General features: G+C 40.9%; 1 protein-coding gene and 1 long non-coding RNA gene across 5 annotated transcripts in view; one reads left to right on the top strand and one right to left on the bottom strand.

The window, feature by feature from the left end:
* LOC112838355 (uncharacterized) overlaps positions 1 to 958 on the bottom strand; it is a 5,078-nt gene extending 4,120 nt beyond the window's left edge. Inside the window, exon 1 of the long non-coding RNA XR_012377325.1 lies at positions 902 to 958. This is a non-coding gene — a long non-coding RNA (uncharacterized lncRNA). The remainder of the gene's footprint in view (positions 1 to 901) is intronic.
* ZNF322 (zinc finger protein 322) lies at positions 150 to 23,977 on the top strand. 4 transcript variants are annotated; one of them, XM_025891161.2, is made up of 3 exons: positions 150 to 438; positions 1,288 to 1,376; positions 19,650 to 23,977. In XM_025891161.2, the coding sequence occupies exon 3, from the start codon at positions 19,835 to 19,837 to the stop codon at positions 21,041 to 21,043; it is 1,209 nt and encodes a 402-aa protein (XP_025746946.1). In that variant the 5' UTR covers positions 150 to 438; positions 1,288 to 1,376; positions 19,650 to 19,834; the 3' UTR covers positions 21,044 to 23,977. The 4 variants fall into 4 exon arrangements, with proteins under 4 accessions (XP_025746946.1, XP_073746464.1, XP_073746463.1 ...); XM_073890363.1 differs by lacking the exon at positions 150 to 438 and adding an exon at positions 1,046 to 1,158; XM_073890362.1 differs by lacking the exons at positions 150 to 438; positions 1,288 to 1,376 and adding exons at positions 15,182 to 15,249; positions 16,590 to 16,700.

Here is a 23,977-nt window from a genome sequence, read left to right as displayed (position 1 = left end):
CTCCGCCCCGAGCCGCCGCGGGCCCGGAGCGCAGGCGCCCCGGGGCCCCGCCCCGTCACAGGGGTTCAGCCCCCATTGGCCCAGAGGCCGGGGGCGGGGCGCCCCAGCCTCCGAAGCAGGGGTGGTCATGTGACTCGCGGGGGCGGGGCTGCGCCGGCCGCTTCCCAGCCTGGCTGAAAGGGCTCGCGTAGCCGGCCTTGTCGGCCCCTGAAGCGCTCCCTGGGTGGCCTCGCCCCAACTCCCCTCCCGAGTCGCGCAAAGGGAGCTGCTCCTGGCTCTCGTCGGCCCCCCCAGGTTTGCTTTCCTTCTTTTCCCGAAGGTGGGCCCTGAGGTCCACCGCCGCGAAGCCTGCGGCCGCCGGGAAACCCAAACCCCAGTGTCCGGAGACTAACCGGAAGTGCGGTCCCAGGCGGAGGGGCGGTGCCGGCGGCCGCCCGGGTAAGCGGGCCCGCGGGGCCTGGGAGGGGCGCGGCCGCGGGGCCCGGGGGAGGGGGAGGGGTGCGGCGGGACCAGAGCCAACCCCCCCACATGCCCTCCCCGGCCCCCCGGCCTGCGCAGGGTCACGGCTGCCCCGGCGGCGGGGCCCGGGACCCCCCCTGACGGCGGACCGAGAGGCGGTCAATGAAAAGTTGAAAGAAGAGCAGCTCAGTACGGCCGTTCTTGGAGAGGATAATAGTAAACGTTACCAGGCACTTTTCTAAGCGATCTGTATCTCTCATATTGGGGAAAATCCCAAGGACGTTGAATGAAGTCCCCCCCCCCCCCACCGCAACCACCACCATCTTTAAGACAGAGATTAGTTATGTTGTACTCAGATCTATACACAGAAGATTATTTAACCATGTCGTAACTATGGTTTAGAAAACTGCGTTATATGTAACATTGTACTGTATGCACTTACCAACTACGTCTTGGGGTGTATATGGTAGAAGAATGGGTCCTTGACCTTAGAAGTTGAGATAATGCAAACAAAAAACAATCAGCAGAAAGAAAAATCTAAACAAGTAAAACAGGACTCAGGGCTTTCTTAAGAAGTAAAAGTCATTATCCAGAAGGACTCTTAATGTTTCGGCTAGTGCTGGTTGGGAAGGAAGTGATGGCTCCCAGTGGCAGCTACTTCTTGCAGGAGAAACAGAAAGTAAGCAAATGTGGGAAGAGGTAAGATGTGGTTGAAGGCTGACGACCAGACTGGGGAGTAAATGGGACCGGTATTTAGATGTCCAGCTCCAGAAAAAATAAAAATTTCAGAAAAAATTATAAATTTCAACATTATTCATTTTTCTCTAGGAGAGGGAAGAATTGAGTGCTATGCATACTTACGGACTAGAGACCTTTTGAAGCCAAAAGGAAGACAGTCTTGAGTCTTCATTGTTATGGTAAGTAGCATGCCAGGCTGTATGTTTCTTTTTTTTTTTTTTTTTTAAAGATTTTATTTTATTATTTATTTGAGAGAGAGAGAATGAGAGATAGAGAGCACGAGAGGGAAGAGGGTCAGAGGGAGAAGCAGACTGCCCACTGAGCAGGGAGCCTGATGTGGGACTCGATCCCGGGACTCCAGGATCATGACCTGAGCTGAAGGCAGTCGCTCAACCAACTGAGCCACCCAGGCGCCCCAAGGCTGTATGTTTCTATATAAATGGATTTTGGAGTGGATGGGGTGGGGCAGTACTTGGGGAGGACAAGAAGGATTGGGGAAGATAATATGAAAAAGGGATTGATACTTTCTTAGCTCTTGAGATAGCAGAGTGATAAAACTGGATCCTGTTTTACTAACTTGAGTGTATTTTCTACTCCTTTCCAACATACATATTCACAATAGGCTTATAATAATTGCTTCTTGATTGATTTGCAGCCCCCAAAAAGGCAGTATGCCCGTTGCTTAGGCTCTGTAGTTAGAAAATTGAAATTTAAATCGTGGCTGCGCTACTTACTAGCTGTGAGTTCTTGGGTAGTAATATTTAATTGCCCTAAGCATCAGGTTTTCTGTTAGTGCAAATATTGGTATTAATACCTATCTTACACAGTTCTTGGGAAGATTAAATGAGGCAGTCCATGCAATCAGTGAAAGATAAATGAGGTAATCCCTCGCCTCGGGCTTGATAACAGTAAGCATTAGATTAATGCTTTATCGACTCTGCTTGTCCCATACACCCTTTAACCGTAAGAATAACCTTGAGCTTTGAAGTTCTATACTCAGCTTCTCTGCTTGGACTTTTATTGCATGCCTGCTTATTCTGCACACTCTGACCCTAGCCATGGAAGAGAGAACCAGTCTCTTCCTAGGGTGAGGTAAGAGAAACCTCTTGGAGAAGGGTCCCTGGTGGAACAGCCAGGGCTGCTCGCCTAGCTTGTTGCATTGCTATGGGGGTTCTAAGGATTATGGTGGTCCTTTATTTTGCTGTGGTATTTATTCATATTTTTCATTCATGCAACAAACATATGCCAGAGTCTAGGGATATTGCAGTGAACAAGACTAAGTCCCAACCCTAATGGAAGTTATATTCTAGTAGGAGAGAGAAGCAAATTAACGGATATAAAATATATACCCCAAAGTTGGAGGATGAGAAGTGCTATGAAGAGAAATAAAACAGGATAAGAGAACAGAGCTGTTTTATATAAAGTAGTCAGGGTGTGCCTCCTTTTGAGGAATTAATTTTCAGGGAGAGACTTGGATCACATAAAGAAGCAAGCTACCTGGCAGGAAGAACATTCCAGGCAGAAGGAACAAGTGCGAAAGTTCTGAGGTGGCTCGTGAGGCTAAAGATAGGTGGAGGTGCCACATTATAAGGAACAGTGAGAACTGGGTTTTATTCTGAGTCTGATAGGGAACAGTTGTAATATCTTGAACTAGGGAAGTGTCATGGTCTACTTTAAGTTTGACAACCAGACTGTATTTTATTTTCTAGGTGCTGACATCTAAAAGACTTAGATAAGAATAAGAAAATGATTTCCTTATTTTTTTAATTTTTTTTTTCTTCTTGGTGCCCCACAGTTTATTGGCTCCTTAGGGCAAATATGATACCCTGGGCTGATAACTTTAGGGAATACTCTGATTTCATTTGCCAGGCTATGACCAAGCTCCGAATCCTTTATTTCCACTCTGCTCTCCTTTTGACCTGAGCAGTAATACACATTTTAAAAGACAGAGCTTCCATAAACCTACCATTTTATATTAGCTATTTCTCTATATGCCCGCATATCTTTCCTTAGTTGTGATTCTGAATTTTTCCTTTTCATCCTAATATTTCTCCATAAATCTGTTTCTAGTTTTTGCATAATCTCCATACTCATCATTAACTGGCTGAGTTATTTTATTGTTTATGATTTAGTTAATTATTTTATATGGATTTTGAACAAGGCTTTACAGAAGAGGCAGGTGCAGAGGATGGACTTGATAAATAGGGTTTTTGTGTGTGTGAAGATGGAATTCAGAAAATAATAGAACCTGTCATTTATTATCTGTTGAGACACAGGCACTGAGCACTGAGTCCTTTGGTGGCGACATCTTAAGTTCTCGTGGCAGTTCCATGAGGCATGTAAGAGTATCTTAGCTGTTTTATCAAAGGAGAAATTGAAGCTGAAGGAAGTTAAGTAATATACCCAAGTTCTTGCAGTTACAGAGGAGCAGTGGGAATTTGAACCGAAATCTGATTCTAGAACTTGAACATTCAGTTTTAACTAGTGTAATATTTCGACTCTTAGCTACCATGTTCTTTAAAAAACAAACTAAAATATCTTTTAATTTTGAAATAATTTTAGACTTATGAAAAAGTACGAAATAGTACAAAGAATGTTCATATACCCTTTGCCTGTGATCCTAAATGTTAACATTTTACTATATTCGCTTTATGATTCTGTGTGTCTCTGTATACACATACATATACACATTTTTCTCTGAACCTTGTGAGAATAGGTTATAGACATAATGATTCTTCTCAAACTATGAGAACATTAAGCCCTAAAAGTCTTATGACATGCTAAGCCCTGAAGTCTTAAGAGATTAAGCGCCAAAGTCCTAAGGTATGTAATGAATTAACTTCTCTCCTATGCATGTACGGTGCTCCTAGCTACATACCATTCTTGGAAGAATTGAAAAAATAGTTACTCTAATCATTTTCTGTAGGGCTTCATTCTTTCCTAGAAACCCAGTTAAGAATGGCTGCCTTAAAATACAAATCGTTTATTTCCTAAAAACAAGGCTCTTCTCTTACCATTACAGCTATCAAAGTCCGGAAATTAACACTCAGATAATACTGTTATCTTACTCAAATTGAGCCAGTTCTTCCACTAGTGTCCTTTTCAGGAAAAGGAAAAAACTGGTTTTTGTCAGCCAAGATCAATCCATCATTCCCCATTTCATTTAAATGTCTTGTCTTCTTTGTCGTGGAATATATATCCTCAGGCTTTGTCTTTCATAACCTTGACTTTTTTTTTTTTTTTTAAGATTGTATTTGTTAGAGAGAGGGCACAAGCGGGGAGGGGCAGAGGGAAAGAGAAGCAGACTCCCCACTGAGCAGGGGGCCCACGTGGGACCACCACCTGAGCTGAAGACAGACATTTAACTGACTAAGCCACCCAGGCGCCCCATTGACTTTTTTTTTTTTTTTCTTTAAGAGGTTAGGCCATGTATTTAGTAGAATTTCCCTCAATTTGGGTTTGCCTGATGTTTCCTCATAATTAGGTTCAGGTTTTACATTTTTGGCAAGATAGCCCAGAGGTGATATTCTGTTCTGTTCTTTACATTCTATTTGGCACATTGGACATCATGTTACTAGTAATGGTGACTTTGATCACTTGGTTAAGGTGGTGACTTTCAGGTTTCTGTACTGTGAAGTTACTCTTCTTGTTTCTATAATTATTAAATATCTAGTAGGGAGATATTTTCAGACTGTGTAAAATCCTGATCTCATAAACTTTTCACCCACTGGATTTTTACCTGAAACAATTAAACACTCTTCTTTTGATTGGACATGGTGATTTTTAAAATTCCATCAGTTCTTCTACATTTAATTGTTGGCTTTTTTTTTTTTTAAGATTTTATTATTTTATTTGACAGAGACACGGCGAGAGAGGGAACACAAGCAGGGGGAGTGCGAGAGGGAGAAGCAGGCTTCCTGCCGAGGGATGTGGGGCTCAATCCCAGGACCCTGAGATCATGACCTGAGCCGAAGGCAGGCAGATGCTCAAGGACTGAGCCACCCAGACGCCCCTTGGCTTTTTTAATATAAGAAAAACTTCCAGGGCGCCTGGGTGGCTCAGTCATTAAGCGTCTGCCTTCAGCTCAGGTCATGGTCCCAGGGTCCTGGGATCGAGCCCCCATATCAGGCTCCCTGCTCCGCGGGAAGCCTAATTCTCCCTCTCCCACTCCCCCTGCTTGTGTTGCCTCTTGTGCTGTGTCTCTCTCTGTCAAATAAATAAAATCTTTAGAAAAGAAGAACTCCCTTCTCCATCTTTATTCACTTTTTTTTTATCTGTATAGATTCATGGATTCTTATTGTGTTACTTATTACAGTTACTGTTTATCTTGATGTTCTGTTTGTTCCAGATTTTACCATAGCAGCCCCTTCGGCCTGGCTTCTGGGTCCTTATGGCACATTATCACCACTTTTTGAGCACTTCCTTATCCTCTGGTACAAGATGTCCTGGGTTCATCTTGTACTTTCTAAACCCCGGAATCAGCCATTTCTCCTAGGAGCCCTGATAGCTTTCAGTGGAGAATGGCGTTTAGAAACCAAGACCTGAGTGTGTGTTATGCTCATTACTACTAGGATTTCATTCTCTTTATGACCTTTCAGCAGACGTTACTAGAAAAATAAAGTAGAATAAACACACACTTTGACACATACATGCATTTCTATTTTTTCTGTATATACTGTAAAACCTTGGCCTTACACTGATACTTCTAATTCCGGTTACAGAGTTCATTCTTGCCTTTCCGTTGTCTATATTTATAACTCCCTTCTCTGGCAGTGAGGAATCTGTGTGCCATTTTACCCATAGTATATTTACTTATTTGTTCAGTCCTAGGGTATGCATTAAGTAGTATATCTTTACCATCATGGGGAGGAAAAAACCCTACTAATGAGAATTCAGTAATTGTTTATAGTTCTTTTTATCTTTAGCTTGAGTTTGTATAGTCCTAATACTGTATTAAAGTACTGTTTGAGTTATTTTTTTCCCTTCTGGGTGTTGTGTTACTCATTTGAAACAGACTCATTTGTTTTTGTTTGTATTACATTTTGACATTTCTCTCTAGTGTCTTGTCTGTTTATTTACTGAATATGTGAAATGTAACAGTTCTAAAAGTAAAAGTGTTGTGTGTGTTACAAAAATGTATAGTCCCAGACGGTGACCCCCCACCTCTTTACACCAGTTCCATTTTCCTGTCCCTTTTAATTCCATTTTACGTACCTTGTGATGATAACCACATTCATTAGTTTCTTTTACCTTTTCCAAATTTCTTTTTGGCCAAATGAATAGATACATGTATAGATGTGTGTGTGTTTTTTAAAGATTTTATCTGTTGATTCATTTTAGAGAGAGAGAGCGCACTAGCGGGGGGGGCAGATCTATTGATTTATTTGAGAGAGAGAGAGAGAGAGAGCACTAGCGGGGAGGGCGGCAGAAGGAGAGAGAGAACCCCAAGCAGGCTCCACACTCAGCACGAAGCCCGATACGAGGCTCAGTCCCATGACCCTGAGGTCATGACCTGAGCCAAAACCAAGAGTCATGCCACCCAGGCTCCCACAGATACATGTGTGGTTTTTTATTTCTACCTCATTCTTGCACAAAATGTAGCATACTTTTTTATACCATTGTTTTTAAATTTTTACAGTATGTTCTGAAAATCACTCCACACCAACGCATAAAGGTTTTCTTCATTCTTTTACAGCTTCGTGGTACTCCATTATATGTGCATATACCAGATTTGTTCAACCACCTTCTTATATATGGGCACTTAAGTTTTAAATATTTTCAAATTATAAACATTGCTACAGTGAATAACTTTATACTTGTATATTTTTATGTCGTTGGAGGTGTATCTTCAGAATCAATTTTTAGAAATGGGATTCTGAGTTAGATATAAATGCGTATCTAGTTTTATTAGATGTTGTCAAATGCCCCTCCAGAGAGTTTTACCAATTGGCTTTCCCTCTAGCAACATATAAGAGTGTTTGTTTCCCCACAGTTTTGACAACAAAATGTGTTGTCGTACTTTTCAGTGTATGCCAACTCGATTGGTGATAAACAGTATTTCACATGCACTTCTCAGTTATTTCATTTTTTTATCATAGACTTTTTTTAGAGTACTTTTAGGTTCACAGCAAAATTGAGTAGAGAGTACATGTTGTTGCTATCTGTCCTCTGCCACCCCCCACCCGCCCACCCCAGCCTCCCCAGCTATCAACATCTTGGCCCAGAGTGGTACATTTATTAGTTGGTGAATCTGCATTGAGATATCATTGCCAGCCAAAGGCCGTGGTTTACTTTAGTGTTCATTCTTTGTGTTGTACATTCTGTGGGTTTTGACAAATGTATGACATCTATCACCATTTATAGTGTCATACAGGGGAGTTTCACTGCCCTGAAAATCCTCTGTGCTTCATTTATTCATCCTCTCCCCCACCGACCCCTGACAACCACTGATCTTTTTCACTGATTACGTAGTTGCCTCTTCTAGAATGTCATGTACTTGGAATTGGACAGTTTGTGGCCTTTTCAGACCGGTTTCTTTGACTTAGCAATATGCATATAAAGTTTCTCCATGTCTTTCCATGACTAGATAGCACATTTCCATTTTAGCAGCACTGAGCAAGATTCCGCTGCCTGGATGTAGCCCAGTTTATTTATCCTTTCATTGACTGAAGGACATGTTAGTTGCCTTGAAGTTTTGGCAATTATGAATAGAGCTGCTATAAACATCCTTGTGCAGGTTTTTGTGTGGATACACATTTTCAGCTCCTTTGGGTAAGTACCAAGGAGCACAATTGCTGGATTATATGGTTTTGGGAGAAACCACCAGACTGCTTTCCAATGTGGCTGTACCATTTTGCATTCCCACCAGCAATGGATAAGCATCCCCATTGCTTCATATCCTTATTAGAATTTAGTATTGTCAGTGTATTGGATTTTGGTCATTATGTTTTTTGTTTTGTTTTGTTTTGAGAGAGAGCTTGCACACAAATGGGGGGGGTGGGCAGAGGGAGAGGAAAAAGCAGACTCCCTGCTGAGCTGGGAGCCCAACTCAGGGCTTGTAGGATTTTGGTCATTGTAATTTATAGTAGTAGCTCATTGTTTTAACTATCAATTCCTTAATGACATATAGTGTTGAGCATCTTTTCCTATGCTTATTTGCCATCTGTATATCTTCTTTGGTAAGGTGTCTGTTTAGATCTTTTACCCATTTTTTAATCAGGTTGTTCCTTGTGTTTTAAGAGTATATAAATATATTGTATATTTTGGGTAACGGTCCTTTATCAGATGTCTTTTGCAAATATTTTCTCCCAGTCTTGTGTCCTTTGCAAAATAGAAGTTTTTAATTTTAATAAAACCCAGATTGTTACTTCTTTTATAGCTCATGCCTTTCTTTGGTATTAAATCTAAGAAGTCATCATTGTTTTTATTTTCCCCCATGTTATCTTCTAGGAGTTTTATAGTTTTGTGTTTTATATTTAAGTCTATGATCTATATTGAGTTAATTTTTGTGGAAGGTATAAAGTCTTTGTCTATTTCATATTTTTGCATGTGGATATCCAGTTGTTCCAGTACCATTTGTTGAAAAGACTGTCTTTCTGCATGGTACTGCCTTTGTCCCTTTGCCCCTTTGTCAAAGATCAGGTGACTGTATTTATGTGAGTCTATTTCTGGACTCTGTTCCACCGATCTGTTTATTCTTTTACCAACACCACACTGGGTTACAGTAGCATTGTAGTAAGTCTTAAAGTTGAGTAGTGTCAGTTCTCCCAGTTTTGTTCTCTTTCAATATTGTGCTGGCTATTCTGGGTCCTTTGCTCTCCTTATATAAACTTTAGAGTCAGTGTGTTAATATCAATAAAATAACCTACTGGGGTTTTGATCGGAATTGAGTTCAGTCAATAGATCCAAGGTAGGAAGAATTGTCATCTTGACAATATAGAGTCTTCCTATCCATGAACATGGACTCTCTGTTCATTTATTTAATTCTTTTTTATTTTTTCATCAGTTTTTTTTTGTTTTCTTCATGTAGATCTTGCTAGATTTATATATAAGTATTTCATTTTCATTTTGCAGACGTGCTAATGGTAATTGTGTTTTTAACTTGAAATTCCAATCCTTTATTGCTGGTATGGAAGAAAGTGATTGCCTTTTATATATTAACCTTGTATCCTGCTGCATGCTTGCTATAACTGCTTGATTAGTTCCATTTTTTTGTTGTTGTTGATACTTTTATATTTTCTGCACTGACAGTCATGTGATCTGTAAGCAAAGACAGTTTATTTTTCCCCCCATTCTGTGTAATTTTTATTTCCTCCTCTTATGGTATTATCTAAGACTTCCAGTATAATGTTGAGAAGGAGTGGTAGGAAGGAACTCCTTACCTTGTTCCTCATCTTAGCTAGAAAGCTTCTAGTTTCTCACCATTAAGTATAATATTTGCTGTAGTTTTCTTGTATTCTTTATCAAGTTGATGAAGTTCCTCTCTTCCTAGTTATTTCATGTACTTTTAATTTGAATTTCTCTAAATATGGGTGAGATTGAACATCGTTTCATATGTTTAAGGAACATTTTTTTATCTTTTTATGTATTGTCTTTTGCCTATTTTTCTCAGGTTTTTGGTGTTTTCTCTCAATTTTAAGAGATCTTTATATAATAGATTATGTTTATATAACATATATGTCAAATATGTTACAAATTTTTCTCTCAGTTTGCCCATTGACTTTTGACTTTGTTCTTTTCTTTTTACACACAAAATATTTTTATTTTAGTCAAATGGCCAATTTTGTGTCCTAAGCCAAAAAACCTTTCTGTACACTGATATTACCTGTACATTCAGTACCATACGGTTTCAATTTGTAAATTCAGCTCTTTGATCGATGTGGAATTGATTTTAGTATATGGTGTGCAGTACGGATCAAATTGTATCAGTTTTCATGTGACTATCCTGATGTTCTAACATCATTTATTAAAAAGTTCATTTTTTTCCCTGGTGATTTGAGACATCACTCTTATTGTATACTAAATTTCTGTATATGTTTGTATCTGTTTCTGGATTTCTGTTTCACTTATCTTTTTATGTATTCACGTACCAGAACCATATTTTTTTTTTTTAAGATTTTATTTATTTATTTGACAGACACAGCGAGAGAGGGAACACAAGCAGGGGTGAGAGAGGGAACACAAGTAAGGGGAGCGGGAGAGGGAGAAGCAGGCCTCCCGCAGAGCAGGGAGCCCGATGTGGGGCTCGACCCCAGGACCCTGGGATCATGACCTGAGCCGAAGGCAGACGCTTAACGACTGAGCCACCCAGGCACCCCCAGAACCATATTTTTTTAATATTAGAGGCTTTATAGCATATTTTAATGTCTTACAGGGTTATAAGTCACCCCTCAATCTTTCTTTTCATTGTTTCCTGCCTTTTCTTGCATGTTGGTTTTTCCAAGTGAATTTGAGTAATAACTGTAGCTCAAGCATTGTGATTTTTCTGTAAAGGGTCAGAAAGTATATACTTTAGGCTTTGGGGGACAGATGGTCTCTGTTCAACTATTTAACTCTGCCATATGAGAAAGAAGCCATGAGCAATACATTCATGAATAAGTATTACCTTGTTTCAGTAAAACTTTATAAAAACAGACTGCAGGTCAGAATTGACCTGTGGGCCATAATTTGTCCGCCTTTGGTCTAGTTCCATGAAGAAGTTTATTATTTTTGTTGCAATTGTATTAATCCATAAATCTTTTTAGGAGGAACTAACATCTTCATTATATTGAATCATTCTGTCCCAGAACAAAAGATGTCTTTGCATTTGTTCAGGTCTGCTTTGGGGTCTTTCAGTAGTGTCTGAAAGTTTTCCTCTTCTTCATTTTACATAATTACGTATGTGATTTACATAATTATTGTTTAATTTATCTTTAAGTATTTCATATTTTGTGGTTGTACAAGGAGTATTCTCTATCTATACACTAGTTGGTTGTTATTTTTGTACAAAAAAGGGCTGTTCATTTCTATGTGTGAGTTTTATATCCTGCTGCCTTACTGAATTCCTTTGAGTCACTTTTAATGTCGATTTTCTCTAGGGTTTTCTAATTATGCCCTTCTGTCTCCAAACATATAATTTTATTTCTTTTCTATTTGTATACCGCTAATTGATTTTTATTTTCTAATTGCACTGGCTAATACTTCCAGTTCCGAGTTTAATAACAGAAGAGATAGGGGTCATTCTTAACTTGTTGCTGATCTTATCGGAAATGACTAGTTTTTCTCACTTAGGTACTGGCTGTTAGACTAAAGAATGTATATTTTATCATTTAAAAGGAAGTATTCATTAATTCCTACTTTCTTGAGTATTTTCATCAGGACTGGATGTTGATTCTGTTGTGAGTTCCTTCAGCATCTTTGAAGATAATCATGATTCTTCTCCATAGACCTGTTAATATGAGACATTATATTAATGGGTTTCCTAATACTGAATAAGTCTTGTGTTCCCTGAATAACTCCTACTTTGTCATGGTACTTTACTTTTCTTAATGTGGTTTTAGATTTTTATTAGTATTTTTCACACTAATATTGGGCTATAAACATTTTTATATTCTTCATCAGGTTCAGTTGTCAATGTTAAACTATTTTCACGAAAGACTGGAAGTTTTTCTTCATTTTTAGTGCTCTGGAAAACATTTTTGAAGCATTGAGTTTATTTGGTCTTTGTAAGTTTGTTAGAATACCCTTATGAAATGATCTGGATCCAGTGCTTTTTTGTGGGCTGATTCCTTAACAACTTTGTGTTTATTCTGTGCATATTGGTGCTTTAAAACTTTCTGTCTTGGATGGGGTGATTTTGGTAAAAAACACAGTCTGCCTCATAGGTTATCACATTTATTTGTGTAGAAGTCTGCAAAGTGATCTGTTATGTGTATGTGGGGCTTTTTGTTTTACTTATTTATTCCTTATCTTTTCCTTTTTTATAAATACGTACTTTCTCTTTTTCTTCACTAAGTTAGCTAGTAGTGTATCATTTCTTTAAGTTTTTCCAAATAAGTAGGATTTTGATTTATAATTAGGTTGGTTTTCTCTTTAGTTCACTGATTTCATTTAATTCGTTATGTTGACATAAAAGTACTTAAGATTATGAATATTCTTTGATCACTGCTTTAAATTTATTCCATAGATTGTAATCTGTAATAATTTTAATTATCAATATTTAGAAATTTTGTTTCATCTCCCCATTTGCTGAAGAGTTGTTTTATTTTCCCCATTTAGGTGGGGGTTTTTTTAATTTGGTATTTCAATAAATTTTTAGATTCATGTCTTTTTATGGACTTACTGATGCTGTCTCTATGACCTAATATAAGACAGAATTCTGTGACTGATTCATGTGTGCTTGAGAACAAAGTTTACTTCCTATTATTAGGGTTAAGTTTCAGTAGCTATCATAAGGCTTACTAATTAGATTCTCTAGGTTTTCTGCATCATTACTTTTTTTGTTCTACTTTGTATGTCTTTCTACTGATAGTGGTATGTTGTCTTATTATTAATGTTTTTGCTATATTTCTTGTTATCTATTGTAGTTTTTGCTTTGTAAGGGTGACTGCTGTGTGATTTGGTTCAAAATCATAACTATTACAAGCTGTATTATGATTAGGGCTTTCAGCATTAAAAAGTGTCCTTTATCATGTTTAATGTTTTTCAGCCTGAATTTTCCTCTTCATGATATCTTGAATATAAGGCTCTCTTTTATTGTTTCTATTTGCCTGTATTACTTTTTCTGTCCCTTTAGTTTGAGCCTTTCTGAATCTTTGTTTTAAGTGTCTCTTGTATTTAGCATATAGTTGGGTCTTGTTTTGTGAGCCATGGTAAAAAAATTTGAATAGGTGAGCCAAACTCATTCTCATATATTGATACGATTGACATGTTTCGTCTCAGCACAATCATGTCATTTATATTTGTCCCGTTTTTTCAGTTACTTGTGTTTGCATTGCTCTTTCATTAACTTTTTTAGAATGTTTGATTTTTGTTATCATGACTGCCTTTGAACATAGATCTTTTGTAATGCCTTAGTCCCATGTTCTGATTTAGCCTTTAATTGTCTGGTTTTTCAGTTTTTGGTAGTATCCCTTAACCCCTGTCTGCAGTTAATGCAATGACCAGTGAGGTTATTTCAGTTTGTTCTCTCTTCTCCTTCCAGTGTTGAGTTGGATTATGTCTATTTTATTAGAACATGATGTGTTTAACGAGACTGCTAATTCAGTGACGCTTGGTCAAGTTTTGTGGATTTTTTATCTTTTTTATTTTTTTAACTAGAAGACATATCTTTGAAAATAGTGAGGGCATGACTTGTGCCTTTTTTATTTTACTCTTTTCTAAAAAAAATTTCCCTTCATCTTGAATTTCTCTCTGCTCCTTTTCTCCTTCACTGTGCAGTCCAAAGGGTTCCTCTCCCTTCCTTTTTACTCTCTTTTCCTAAAGAATTGCCACTCCAGGACTGCCTCTAAGTCTGGTGTGTGAGCTAAAAGTCCTTTCCTAATATCCCGTTCTGATCAGAACTTTAAATTTTTTTTCTTGTACTTAGAATGGGTTTTCTCTTTCTGGCAGGAAGCTCAGTTGATTTTGTGCACCACGAGCCCTCCTCTCTACTCCACATTTTCAGATTGCTCTTGCTCTCATTGGTGGTCTGCAGAGCTTGCATATGAAAGCTAGGGTTTAGCACAGGTGTGGGCTTGGGTTGTGCATTTCTCTTGTTCTTACAGCTGTTAAAGGATGTGCTGGGAGATTTGGATTTCTGCAGACACCCATTACCCCCTTCCTAACTGTTTTCTTACCGTGTCCTGTGTAGTTCTTCCAGAGGTATTTTGTTCTTTCTTCCTCCATATTTAAGTCCGTATTCTATCCATTGAAGTCAGTTTTGAATCATTTTCATGGAAGCTCATAGGTTCTCTGAAAAATCCTAGTTGAATTACGATTTAGTTTCCCTGACTTCTTTGTTTCAGGCTGTATTGCGTTCAGGCCAGGGGTTACTCAAGGGAAGGACAGCAACGCAGAGTCCCCTCGCTGCTGGTTAGGTTGGGCTTTAAATTTTGGTCTTCCTTGACCCGCGTGCTATTTACTTTTCAGAGTCCTCAAGTAGCTGGCCCATACGTTCTGTCCAGATGTCATAAGTGCATTGTGAGGGAGAACAAGAATGGCCTGTGTTTACTCCGTCTTAACCTGGAACCAGAACCGTGAAACATGTCATCTTTCTACTGGCAGCTGTGAGGGACTGTCATAGAGAGCCTCAGCTAAATGTCCCCATGTGTTGTCTGGGGCTGAGCAGTTCCTTTTTTGCTTCTGATCCTCAGGAGCAGGAAGGTTCTTGAGGGAACTGAAGCCTCAGCCACCTGGAATAGGCAGGTTAAAGCTGCTGAGGGAAGGCATTGGTGGTCAAGTTTGAGCTCTCAAACTTCTTCTATGCCCCTAATTGACCCCTCCCGAGTTGTTTCTGGCTGAAATAGAAATTCCCTTAGGCCGTGGTAAGTTTTGAATAACCAGAAATGTGATGATTGCCTGCCCACCAGGGAAGGAAGGGTGCTGATGGTCAAGTCTTGGTTTTGTTAGAGCACAAGAGGCTTTTGTGGTCCCGACTGCCCTGTAGGTGAAGGCCCCCTGAGCTCCCGCAGGGAGAGTGACCCGGAGCGTGCGCCATCTTCCGCTGAGAGTTAGGGCTGGGGCTCTGCCTTCGATGTTGTTACAGTCCCTCGGAGGCTGTAGATTGTGCAGATGGTTTTTTCAGATTCTTTGTTGGCCCCTTTCTGTAGAGTTATATGGGATGGTTTAGGACTGTGTTAACCTCCTCAGAACTGAATTTAAGGGATTGTATAAGAAAACCCAACTGCTCTTTTAAGGAACCTAGTTTACCCATTTTCAGGTTCTTCGAGTGAAATGCTCCAGTGCTAAGTCTGCTTATTTGTAACTACTTAGCCTTTTCTTATCCTTGTGTTTTACAGAACACTCTTCTTCCTTGAGAAATCAGATTCTCGGGAGCAGGAAGTAAACGCCGCTTTCCTTCCAGTTAGCTTCTAGGTAAGCTACAGTTTTTCTAGAAGCGTGCCTTCTCTCTCTTAGACCGTGCCCCATCAGAGTAGCTCCTGTGTCTTCTGGCATTCGGCCCTTTTCCTTCACCATAGGGACGCAAGTAGAATTACGGTAAGGATTTTCTCATGCGCTCGGCAGATGCTGAGTAAGCCCTGACTCTGCCTGGCACTGCTCTGTGTACTAGAGAAGGAGCAGCACGCAAGACAGGTAAATATCCCTGCCATGTTCCAGAGCATAAACAAACCAGTTACACCGTGTATCAGAAGGTGGTAAATGCCGTGGAGAAAAGCCAAGCAGAAAAGCGGGTAGGGAACGCTGGGGCGTGGGGGGCAGTTCACAGTCCTAAATATGGCAGTCGGGAGAGGCGCCCTTGAGAAGTGACCTTTGAAGAGAGAGCTGTACACACCCCTGGGGGGAAACGGCCGGAGACCCAAGAAAGGAAGGGCAGAAGCCCTAAAGGGGGTGTGGGTGAGGACAGCCCGGAGGCCACTGCGGGTCGCACCGTGTGGAGAGAACAGGGAAGAGCAGATTGGAACAGCAGTGGTCGGGGTGACAGCAGCCCTTGTGAGGCCTTTTGGGCCATCGTGGGGACTGAAGGGGAGGAGCGGGGGAGGGGAAGCCACTGAAGGGGCAGAGAAGAACCTCTTGTTATAACAGGGGTTCACTGGCTGGGGGTTGAGGCTTTGAGTGTAAGGAGGGTGGGGATTGGAGGGTGACAGGAGGTGCCGGCACTGCCATGACGAAATGCCACAGGCTGAGTGCTCCAAACAGCGAATTTATTTCCTCACGGTTCTGGAGGCTAGAAGTCCAAGATCAAAGTGCCCGGTCTGGTTTCTTCTGAGATCTCTCCTTGGCTTGCAGATGGCCACCTTCTCTGTCCTCATATGGCCTTCCCCCTGCATGCGCATCCCTGATATCTCTGTGTCCTGATCTCTTCTTATAAAGACACCAGTCTTTATGGTTGTTAAATAACTGGCCCAACATCGCACAGACGGATGTAGAGTTACTGTATTTAACATAAACGTGTGTTTTTTTGCTCACCTGCTTCTTCCCCTTCCCAGAGCTGTGAGCTTTACTCTTTCGGCCGTACATCCCACTTTTCTCTCATTCTGTCCCTCTTTAGTGGTTTTAACATTACATTTCCTGTGGGCAGTCTATTCCTTGACTTAAGAAACTACTCCCATCCCATTCAGTTTTCTCTCATCCCCTAGAACTAAACATGAGAACATGTTTGAATTGACATCTGGAGCCTTGGTATTTCTTTTTATATTTATAAATAACTTTTTTTTTTTTATTATAACAACTGTCTCTGTGCCTTACACATGGAGAGTTTACAAATTGCTGAATGGAAATTGGAAAACCAATCAGAAAATTGATGAAACAAAGTCATCCATCTTCTGGATCCTTTCGCCTCACCTCATTGTTTCCTCTGAATTCAGGTGACTGTTGCTTATTCTGCTTGTATAGTGCTTTGCTTTGCGTTCTGGTCCATCACGTTTACTAGGGTGATGTTCAGTCTGCTCTCACATTGTTTCCTCTCACACCAATACACAGACTCTGGGCCCGCACATCATAGTTGGTGAACGGTGGACTCTGTCCCTAGAAGAATGTTCACATACCAACTAACATTTGCAGTCACATTTCACAGTTTTCATAGGTTATTTAGGAGTCCATAGATTCCAAATAAGGACAGCCGTTCTAGCTTTGAGCACCTACTGTGTGCCAGGTACTAGGGAAGCAGCAAATGAAATAAACAAAAATCCTGGCCCTTTAGGGGCTGACATTCTGTGGAGAAAAATGAAGCAGGAGAGGACAGGAGTGTTGTAGGTCCGGGTCAGCTGGGACGCAGGTGTGTGACAGTGGAAAGCACGGTGGCCAAGGATTTGAGGAAGTTGAGGGAGGGAGCCTTGAAAATCTAGAGGGGATAGCACTTTAGCCAAGAGAGACTGCAAGTACAAAGATCCTGAAGTGGGGGTGACCTGGCTGGTTTGCAGAGCAGCAGCGAGGCCAAGATGACTGGGATGTGCTCAGTAGGAGAGCCAGGAGAGGAGTCGGCGGAAACCAGGAGGCGGATGGCTTAGGGGCTTGTGCGTTTCCAACAGGAGCAGTTTTGGCAGAGTTATGAGGACGAATATTAGGTTGGAGGATGTTCCAGAAACTTTGGGAGACAAGAGTTGGAGACAATAAGCAGATTTATTTCTTTTGAGGAATTTTGCTGTAAAAAGGAACAGAGAAGAGATTTTTTTTTTTTTTTTTAAGGTTTTATTTCTTTTGACAGAGAAGGATTGTGAGAGCAGGAACACAAGCAGGGGGAGTGGAAGAGGGAGAAGCAGGCTTCCCGCGGAGCGGGCGCTGGATACGGAGTTCGATCCCAGGACCCTGAGGTCATGACCTGAGCCGAAGGCAGATGCCCAACCGACCGAGCCACCCAGGCGCCCCTGTAACAAGGAACAGAGAGGTGGGATAATAGCTTGAGGGTGAGGTGGTAAAGAAAAGTTTTCATGTTGGTTGTGCTTCTGTTTTAGGAGAGCAGAAACAGCCAGTTTGCTGATTAGTGTGATCCAGAAGAAAAGAACAGGTGCAGGACGGGGAGGTTAGAATTGCTGGAGAGATGTCCTTGTGGAGGAAAGGGATGGGACCCAGTACACGGACGGAAGGGTTGTCTTTAGACTGAACGGAGGCAGCCTCATCCACAGTGATGGAAGGAAAGGTGGAGTGCATGACCACACTGGCAAGAAGCTGGTTGATGGGGTGGGAGCACGGAGAAGTGGTTTTTTATGTTTTTGAGTATGTGTGTTGTGTTGTTTTTTTGGTTTGCTTAAATTTTCTCAGTAAAATAGGAAGCACAGTCATCAGCTTTTACTCCTTAGATGCTGCGAAGGGCTTTGAAGGTATGACAAGGGTCAAACATGGAAACGATCCTTGAAAAGAGTAAGTGTGAAGGACAAAGAAAATGGTGGTTTTTCCCCTTTTGTTTCTCATGTGTTTCTTCTTTGCTATATTGTGAGCGGTTGATAAATGAAATGACCAATTCACTACCCCCTGTGCTGCTCTCCTGAATCAACCCAATGTATAGCATTAGTCTTGTCTTTCCGTATTCCTGTTGGCTGTGACACCTTTAATTCATCTACCAGTGTAGCTTCATGGAAAATAGGTCCCCAGTTGAAAGACCTCCGTATCTCTCTCCTCTCCCTCTCCTTTTTAATCTCTTACTCATTTGAAGGTGATCTGCATCTCTTACCCGGGAGGAGTGGAGCATTGGCAGCCTGAACAGAGGGCCGTTTTCGGTTACATTAGAAAGGAGAACTATGTCATTGTGATCTTCCTTTGTAGAAGGACTTATTTCCTTAAGATGCTCAACTCCAGGTGCTTTAATACTTGCACATGCCTCTAACAGGAGAGAAACTCTTCCACATCTCTTCACTGTATAAAGAAAAGCCTGGTATTAAAGCAGGTTTGAAGCCAAGCTTTCATCTGTAGTCAGGATTTTTCTTTTCCTTTTTTTTTTTTTTTTTTTTTTTTTAAGATTTTATTTATTTGAGAGAGAGAAAGCATATGAGGGGGGCAGGGTCAGAGGGAGAAGCAGACTCCCTGCCTGGCAGGGAGCCCGATGCGGGACTCCATCCAGGGACTCGATCCCGGGACTCGATCCCGGGACTCCAGGATCATGACCTGAGCCGAAGGCAGTCGCTTAACCAGCGGAGCCACCCAGGCACCCCCGTCAGGATTTTCCTATTTGAGGAGGGTTTGTGCTCATGTGGTCATAACAAAGAATCTTTATCATAATAATAGCATGAGAGCTAACACAGAATGCTTATTACCGTGAGATGAAGAGGGGATTAACTTACTGTTCAGTTCCACAATGTGAAATAATTTTAGTTATAAGTCCCATTTTACAGAGGAACAAACTAGGTGGGGAAGAGTTGTTAAATACCTTGCCCAACATCACACAGCTGGGATGATGGAGCCACAGAAACCCTTCTCTCTCCCAGTGCCTTGGGAATTCTAATGATCATTACCATTTCTTTCCAAACCTTCCGATGGAGAGGACTGCATAGATGTTCACAGTCCTTTTGGGGTTGTTTTCTCTTGAGCAAGCGTACTAACTGCGAGGCCTGTCCTGATTACTCAGTTGAAGCCAGGGAAAGGGGAAGAACCCTGGTTTTGAGATCACCCAGGCTCATAAAAGAAATAACTTTTCCAGGTCTTTTCCTGCTGACTAGTTTTGTATTAGAAAAGAGGAAAACTAACTGGCTTCAACCCCTGTAAAAACTAGAGCACTTACGGACTCTGATGGAGAATTTCTGTCTGTCCTGCAGTAATTTTAACTTTGAGCATTCTTTTCTTAGTTACAGGAATATAAATAATACTTCTTCTTTGTCTTACAGGGTTGGAAATACCAAGTAAGGAATTAGTCTATATGATGCTGGAAACGTGTAGAGACGAGCTGCTCATGACTGAAAGGCCTACGACAGATGTATCTTTCAAGTCCTTACCAAGAAAATGACTATGAAGAACATGATGATGGGTCAAGAAGACCAGTGGAAAACTCCCTAGGAGAGAGCCATAGAAAATGTACACTTCAGAAGAGAGATACAATCAGAGAACTCAGAAAAGGAAAATCTATCATGTATGCCCTCAGAAGGGTAAAAAGATTTTTATTCATGTGCATGAGATTACTCAAATAGATGATCAGATATACCAGTGCCTTGAATGTGAGCAAAACTTCTGTGAAAACTTAGCTCTTATTATGTGTGAGAGATCCCATCCTGGGGAGAAACCTTATAGATGTGATATGTGTGAGAAAACCTTCGTCCAAAGCTCAGATCTTATTTCACACCAGAGGATCCACAATTATGAGAAACCTTATAAGTGTAGCAAATGTGAGAAGAGCTTTTGGCACCACCTGGCCCTTTCGGGACACCAGAGAACACATGCAGGTAAAAAATTCTATACATGCGATATTTGTGGCAAGAATTTCGGTCAGAGCTCTGATCTGCTTGTCCACCAGCGAAGCCATACAGGCGAGAAACCCTATCTGTGTAGTGAGTGTGATAAATGCTTCAGTCGAAGCACAAACCTCATAAGGCACCGAAGAACTCACACAGGTGAGAAACCGTTTAAGTGTCTGGAGTGTGAAAAAGCTTTTAGTGGGAAATCAGATCTTATTAGCCACCAGAGAACTCATACTGGTGAAAGGCCCTACAAATGTAATAAGTGTGAGAAAAGTTACCGACACCGTTCAGCCTTCATTGTTCATAAAAGAGTTCATACTGGGGAGAAGCCCTATAAATGTGGTGCCTGTGAGAAATGCTTTGGCCAGAAATCTGACCTTATTGTACACCAGAGAGTCCATACAGGTGAGAAGCCATATAAGTGCTTGGAATGCATGAGAAGTTTTACTCGGAGTGCCAACCTAATCAGGCATCAGGCAACTCACACTCACACTTTTAAATGCCTTGAATATGAGAAAAGTTTCAGCTGTAGCTCAGACCTCATTGTGCATCAAAGAATTCATATGGAAGAGAAACCACATCAGTGGTCTACATGTGAGAGCGGCTTCCTCCTGGGCATGGACTTTGTTGCCCAACAGAAAATGAGAACGCAGACCGAGGAGCTGCATTATAAATACAGTGTATGTGATAAAAGCTTCCACCAGAGCTCAGCCCTACTTCAACATCAGACAATCCATATCGGTGAAAAACCATATATCTGTAATATGGGCGAGAAAGGTCTTGAGCTCAGTCCTCCCCAAGCATCAGAAGCCTCACAAATGTCTTGATCCGACAAGAAGTTATAATACCATAAAAAAATGTATTTACATGTCAGAGAACTCAGTAAAGAACTCTAGGCAAATCTCAGACTTTCCTCAGAGCTCAGACTTCAGTGGGGACCAGAGAATGCAGCTGTGGGAAGTTGAGAAATGGTTTGCCCAGAGAGCTACCCTAACAGAACACTTTATCAGTCACTCCAATGAGAAACCTTACAAATGCCCTGAGTTTGGGGAAAACCTTTAGTCCACGCTCATATCTGATCATCCACAAGGGGATTCCTACAGGTAGGAACCTTACAAATGCAGTGAGTGTGAGAGAGCTTTCTAGCAGTGCTCAGCCGTCCTCATCCCAAGAGAATTCACACCAGAGGACTTTTTAAATGCCCTCAGTGTCAACAGAGCTTCAGACAGTATGCACGTCACATTGGACGTCAGAAAGCCCACAATGGGGAGAAACCCCAGCAAGTGTGTAAAAAGCTTCTAACAGAACTATGACTTTCTTACTCTTCAGAGAAGCCATACTGGTGAAAATATGTATATTTGTCTTGAATGTGGCAAAAACATGAGTTGGAAGAGCCTTCTTGGGTTTGCACCAAAGAAACCCAATCTGAGGAAAGACCTTACAAAGTCTCTGAGTGAGAAAAACTTCTGTCAATGATCAGCTCTCATGGTACACCAGGGAACTCGCATTAGTGGAAAACCCCCCTTGAGTCTGAAAAAAGCCTTGCTAGAAACTCCTACCTTATTGGGTCCCAAAGAACGTACTCTCTGGAGAATTTTGGCCAGTGAGAGATCTAATTGTGGACTGTGTACATATAATAGGTAATAGTTGACCCATACGGTAGAGATGACTTTTAATGGAGTCAATATGTAAACAGTTGTTTAGATACCCGGAAGCTTGTTCTGGGAGGAGCTAGAGCAGGTCACAGTAGGCCTGATGGGTAACTCAGGTAAAGATGCTTTTCTTTTATCTGAACCACTTAATGATTGCTTTACTTTTCGCTTTTTAAAATTTGGAAATCCAATAAAGGAAAGGACTGTAACCTTGTGATAGAAGGCGTGGCATGTGTTCCCTGTGGGGGAAAGGATTATGTTGACTTGGCCTCTGTGGGACTAGTGTGTTGACAGTAGCCTGGGAACCTTTTGCTGATAGTGAAAAGAACTGAGCAGCTAGGGAGTGGTTCCCCTGGATCAAAACTCTCCCAAAAGTTCTCCCTTTGGAGGGCCAGCCTCATAAAGAGGCAGAATACTCAGCTTTTTTACTTAGCATGAGTTAAGGCATTCCCCTCTAAAGTTTCCTTTCCTTCAAACATCTTTGGGAGATGATCACTGGTTTTTGAAATTTCAGCTTTAGAGACTTCTTTTAAACTGAAATGCAAATTTCAGTATAATAGTCATGTCATGATGTCTCTAGCATCTGTATTTTTATGACTTTAACTCGCCTCTTTCATTGATAAAATGCTCTTCAGCTCCTTGCAAAATGATTAAAGGGAAACCAAAAGAAAGGTTTAAGTCTGAGTAGGCACAGAGTAAAACACTTATTTGATGAATCAAAAATGAAGGAGCTAAAACTTTGTGATTTTGAGTATCCCAGACTCCAAAGCTGGTGTTCTTTTCACTCCATTATCCTGCTGTTTATAGCAAATCAAGCCCCATAATGATATGCCTTTCATTTATTTCAGTTCTGCCAAGGAAAGAGAATACTTTTTATTCCCAGGGAAAGGATTGCAGTCACCACAACATAAGGTATCTGTGTGGCTTGGAATGTAGGATTCTGAATGCTAGAAGGGAAAAGTAGTTGGCAGATTCATCAGAGATTTAAGGATAAGCACTTATCTCCAACTTAACAGGATAATTAACGATCATCTCTAACGTTCTCTAGAAATACTATAATTAATCCAGGGATTATAAATGGACAATTCTGAGGGTTTTTTTCTTCCCTCAGATTAAAAGACATTTAATATAAGTACTTAAGATTCCTACAGCATTTGGGACTATAGACTGGTGAGTAAATATTTTGTTGCTACTCTGGGTTCTCTGGTTTATTTAACAAATCCCTGAACTCCGGAGAGTGCTGGCATTCAGACTTAACGGAGGTGGCCAGCTGCGACCTTGTGTGCAGCTCTCAGCTTTGATCCTAATGGCTGGTTGATGAGCCTGATAATCTTAGGGTCCCAGTGGATATAGCTTATAGTGATAATAAGGAATCTGGTTCTAGGGTGGGGTTTTCTTGGTCTTTTTTTTTTTTTTTTTTTAGAAAACAAATGCTGGAAGTTTATTTGATCTGTTGTGTTTTAGTAATTTTCATAAATAGCTCTTATACCATGAAAAGTTGCCCAGTGTGATAAAACACGCAAGATGTATTTGTTTCTCTTTGGTGCAGATCATGCCTATCACTAGTATATGTTTGACGGTTGTAATACTTAAAATAGTATTGGGTGTATGGCATGGTGGTGATGAAAGTTAGTCCTTATGGCTACTTATTAGTCATTAGAACTTGGAGAAGGGGACAGTTTATATCGTTGGCAGGGCAATGACTTGCCCCTTCTTTCAACTAATCTTACTGGTAATTCTCTCTAGTCTTTAAGTAAATTAAGGATGGACCATCCTTCAAATGGAGAACAGTTGGGGTATGAGACAGGTCTGAGTGTGAGGGCTTTTAACCGTGGGGAAAAAAGGTGTTGGTGTTATTCATAGAGCATAACCTGAGGTTGGAGAGGACCACTTGGGAGCCTGTAACCAAAACTAGAAGGTAACTTCTGGGATGGATGGAGGTTCTCTTGAGACAGTGCCAACCTAAATCTACCTCAGGTAAGTAGTTAGAGTAACTTTTTCAAGATTTCAGACCAAACGAGACACTTGTATTCAGTCAATGTATTCCTATGCTTTAATGTTTTTGTTTTCCCTTAATTCTTAAATAAACATTTATTCTGAAAAGCTCCA

Source organism: Callorhinus ursinus, unplaced genomic scaffold (assembly GCF_003265705.2).
Source record: "Callorhinus ursinus isolate GAN/ISIS: 27379988/994484 unplaced genomic scaffold, GSC_fseal_2.0 scaffold142, whole genome shotgun sequence".
In the NCBI taxonomy this organism is placed as follows: Eukaryota; Metazoa; Chordata; class Mammalia; order Carnivora; family Otariidae; genus Callorhinus; species Callorhinus ursinus.
The sequence above is the reverse complement of the archived record's forward strand: the minus strand, read 5'-3'. Positions and strand labels throughout refer to the sequence as shown.

Coding starts and splice junctions, on each gene's coding strand:
- ZNF322 (XM_025891161.2), top strand. CDS start 19,835: ATGTACACTTCAGAAGAGAGATACAATCAGAGAACTCAGAAAAGGAAA.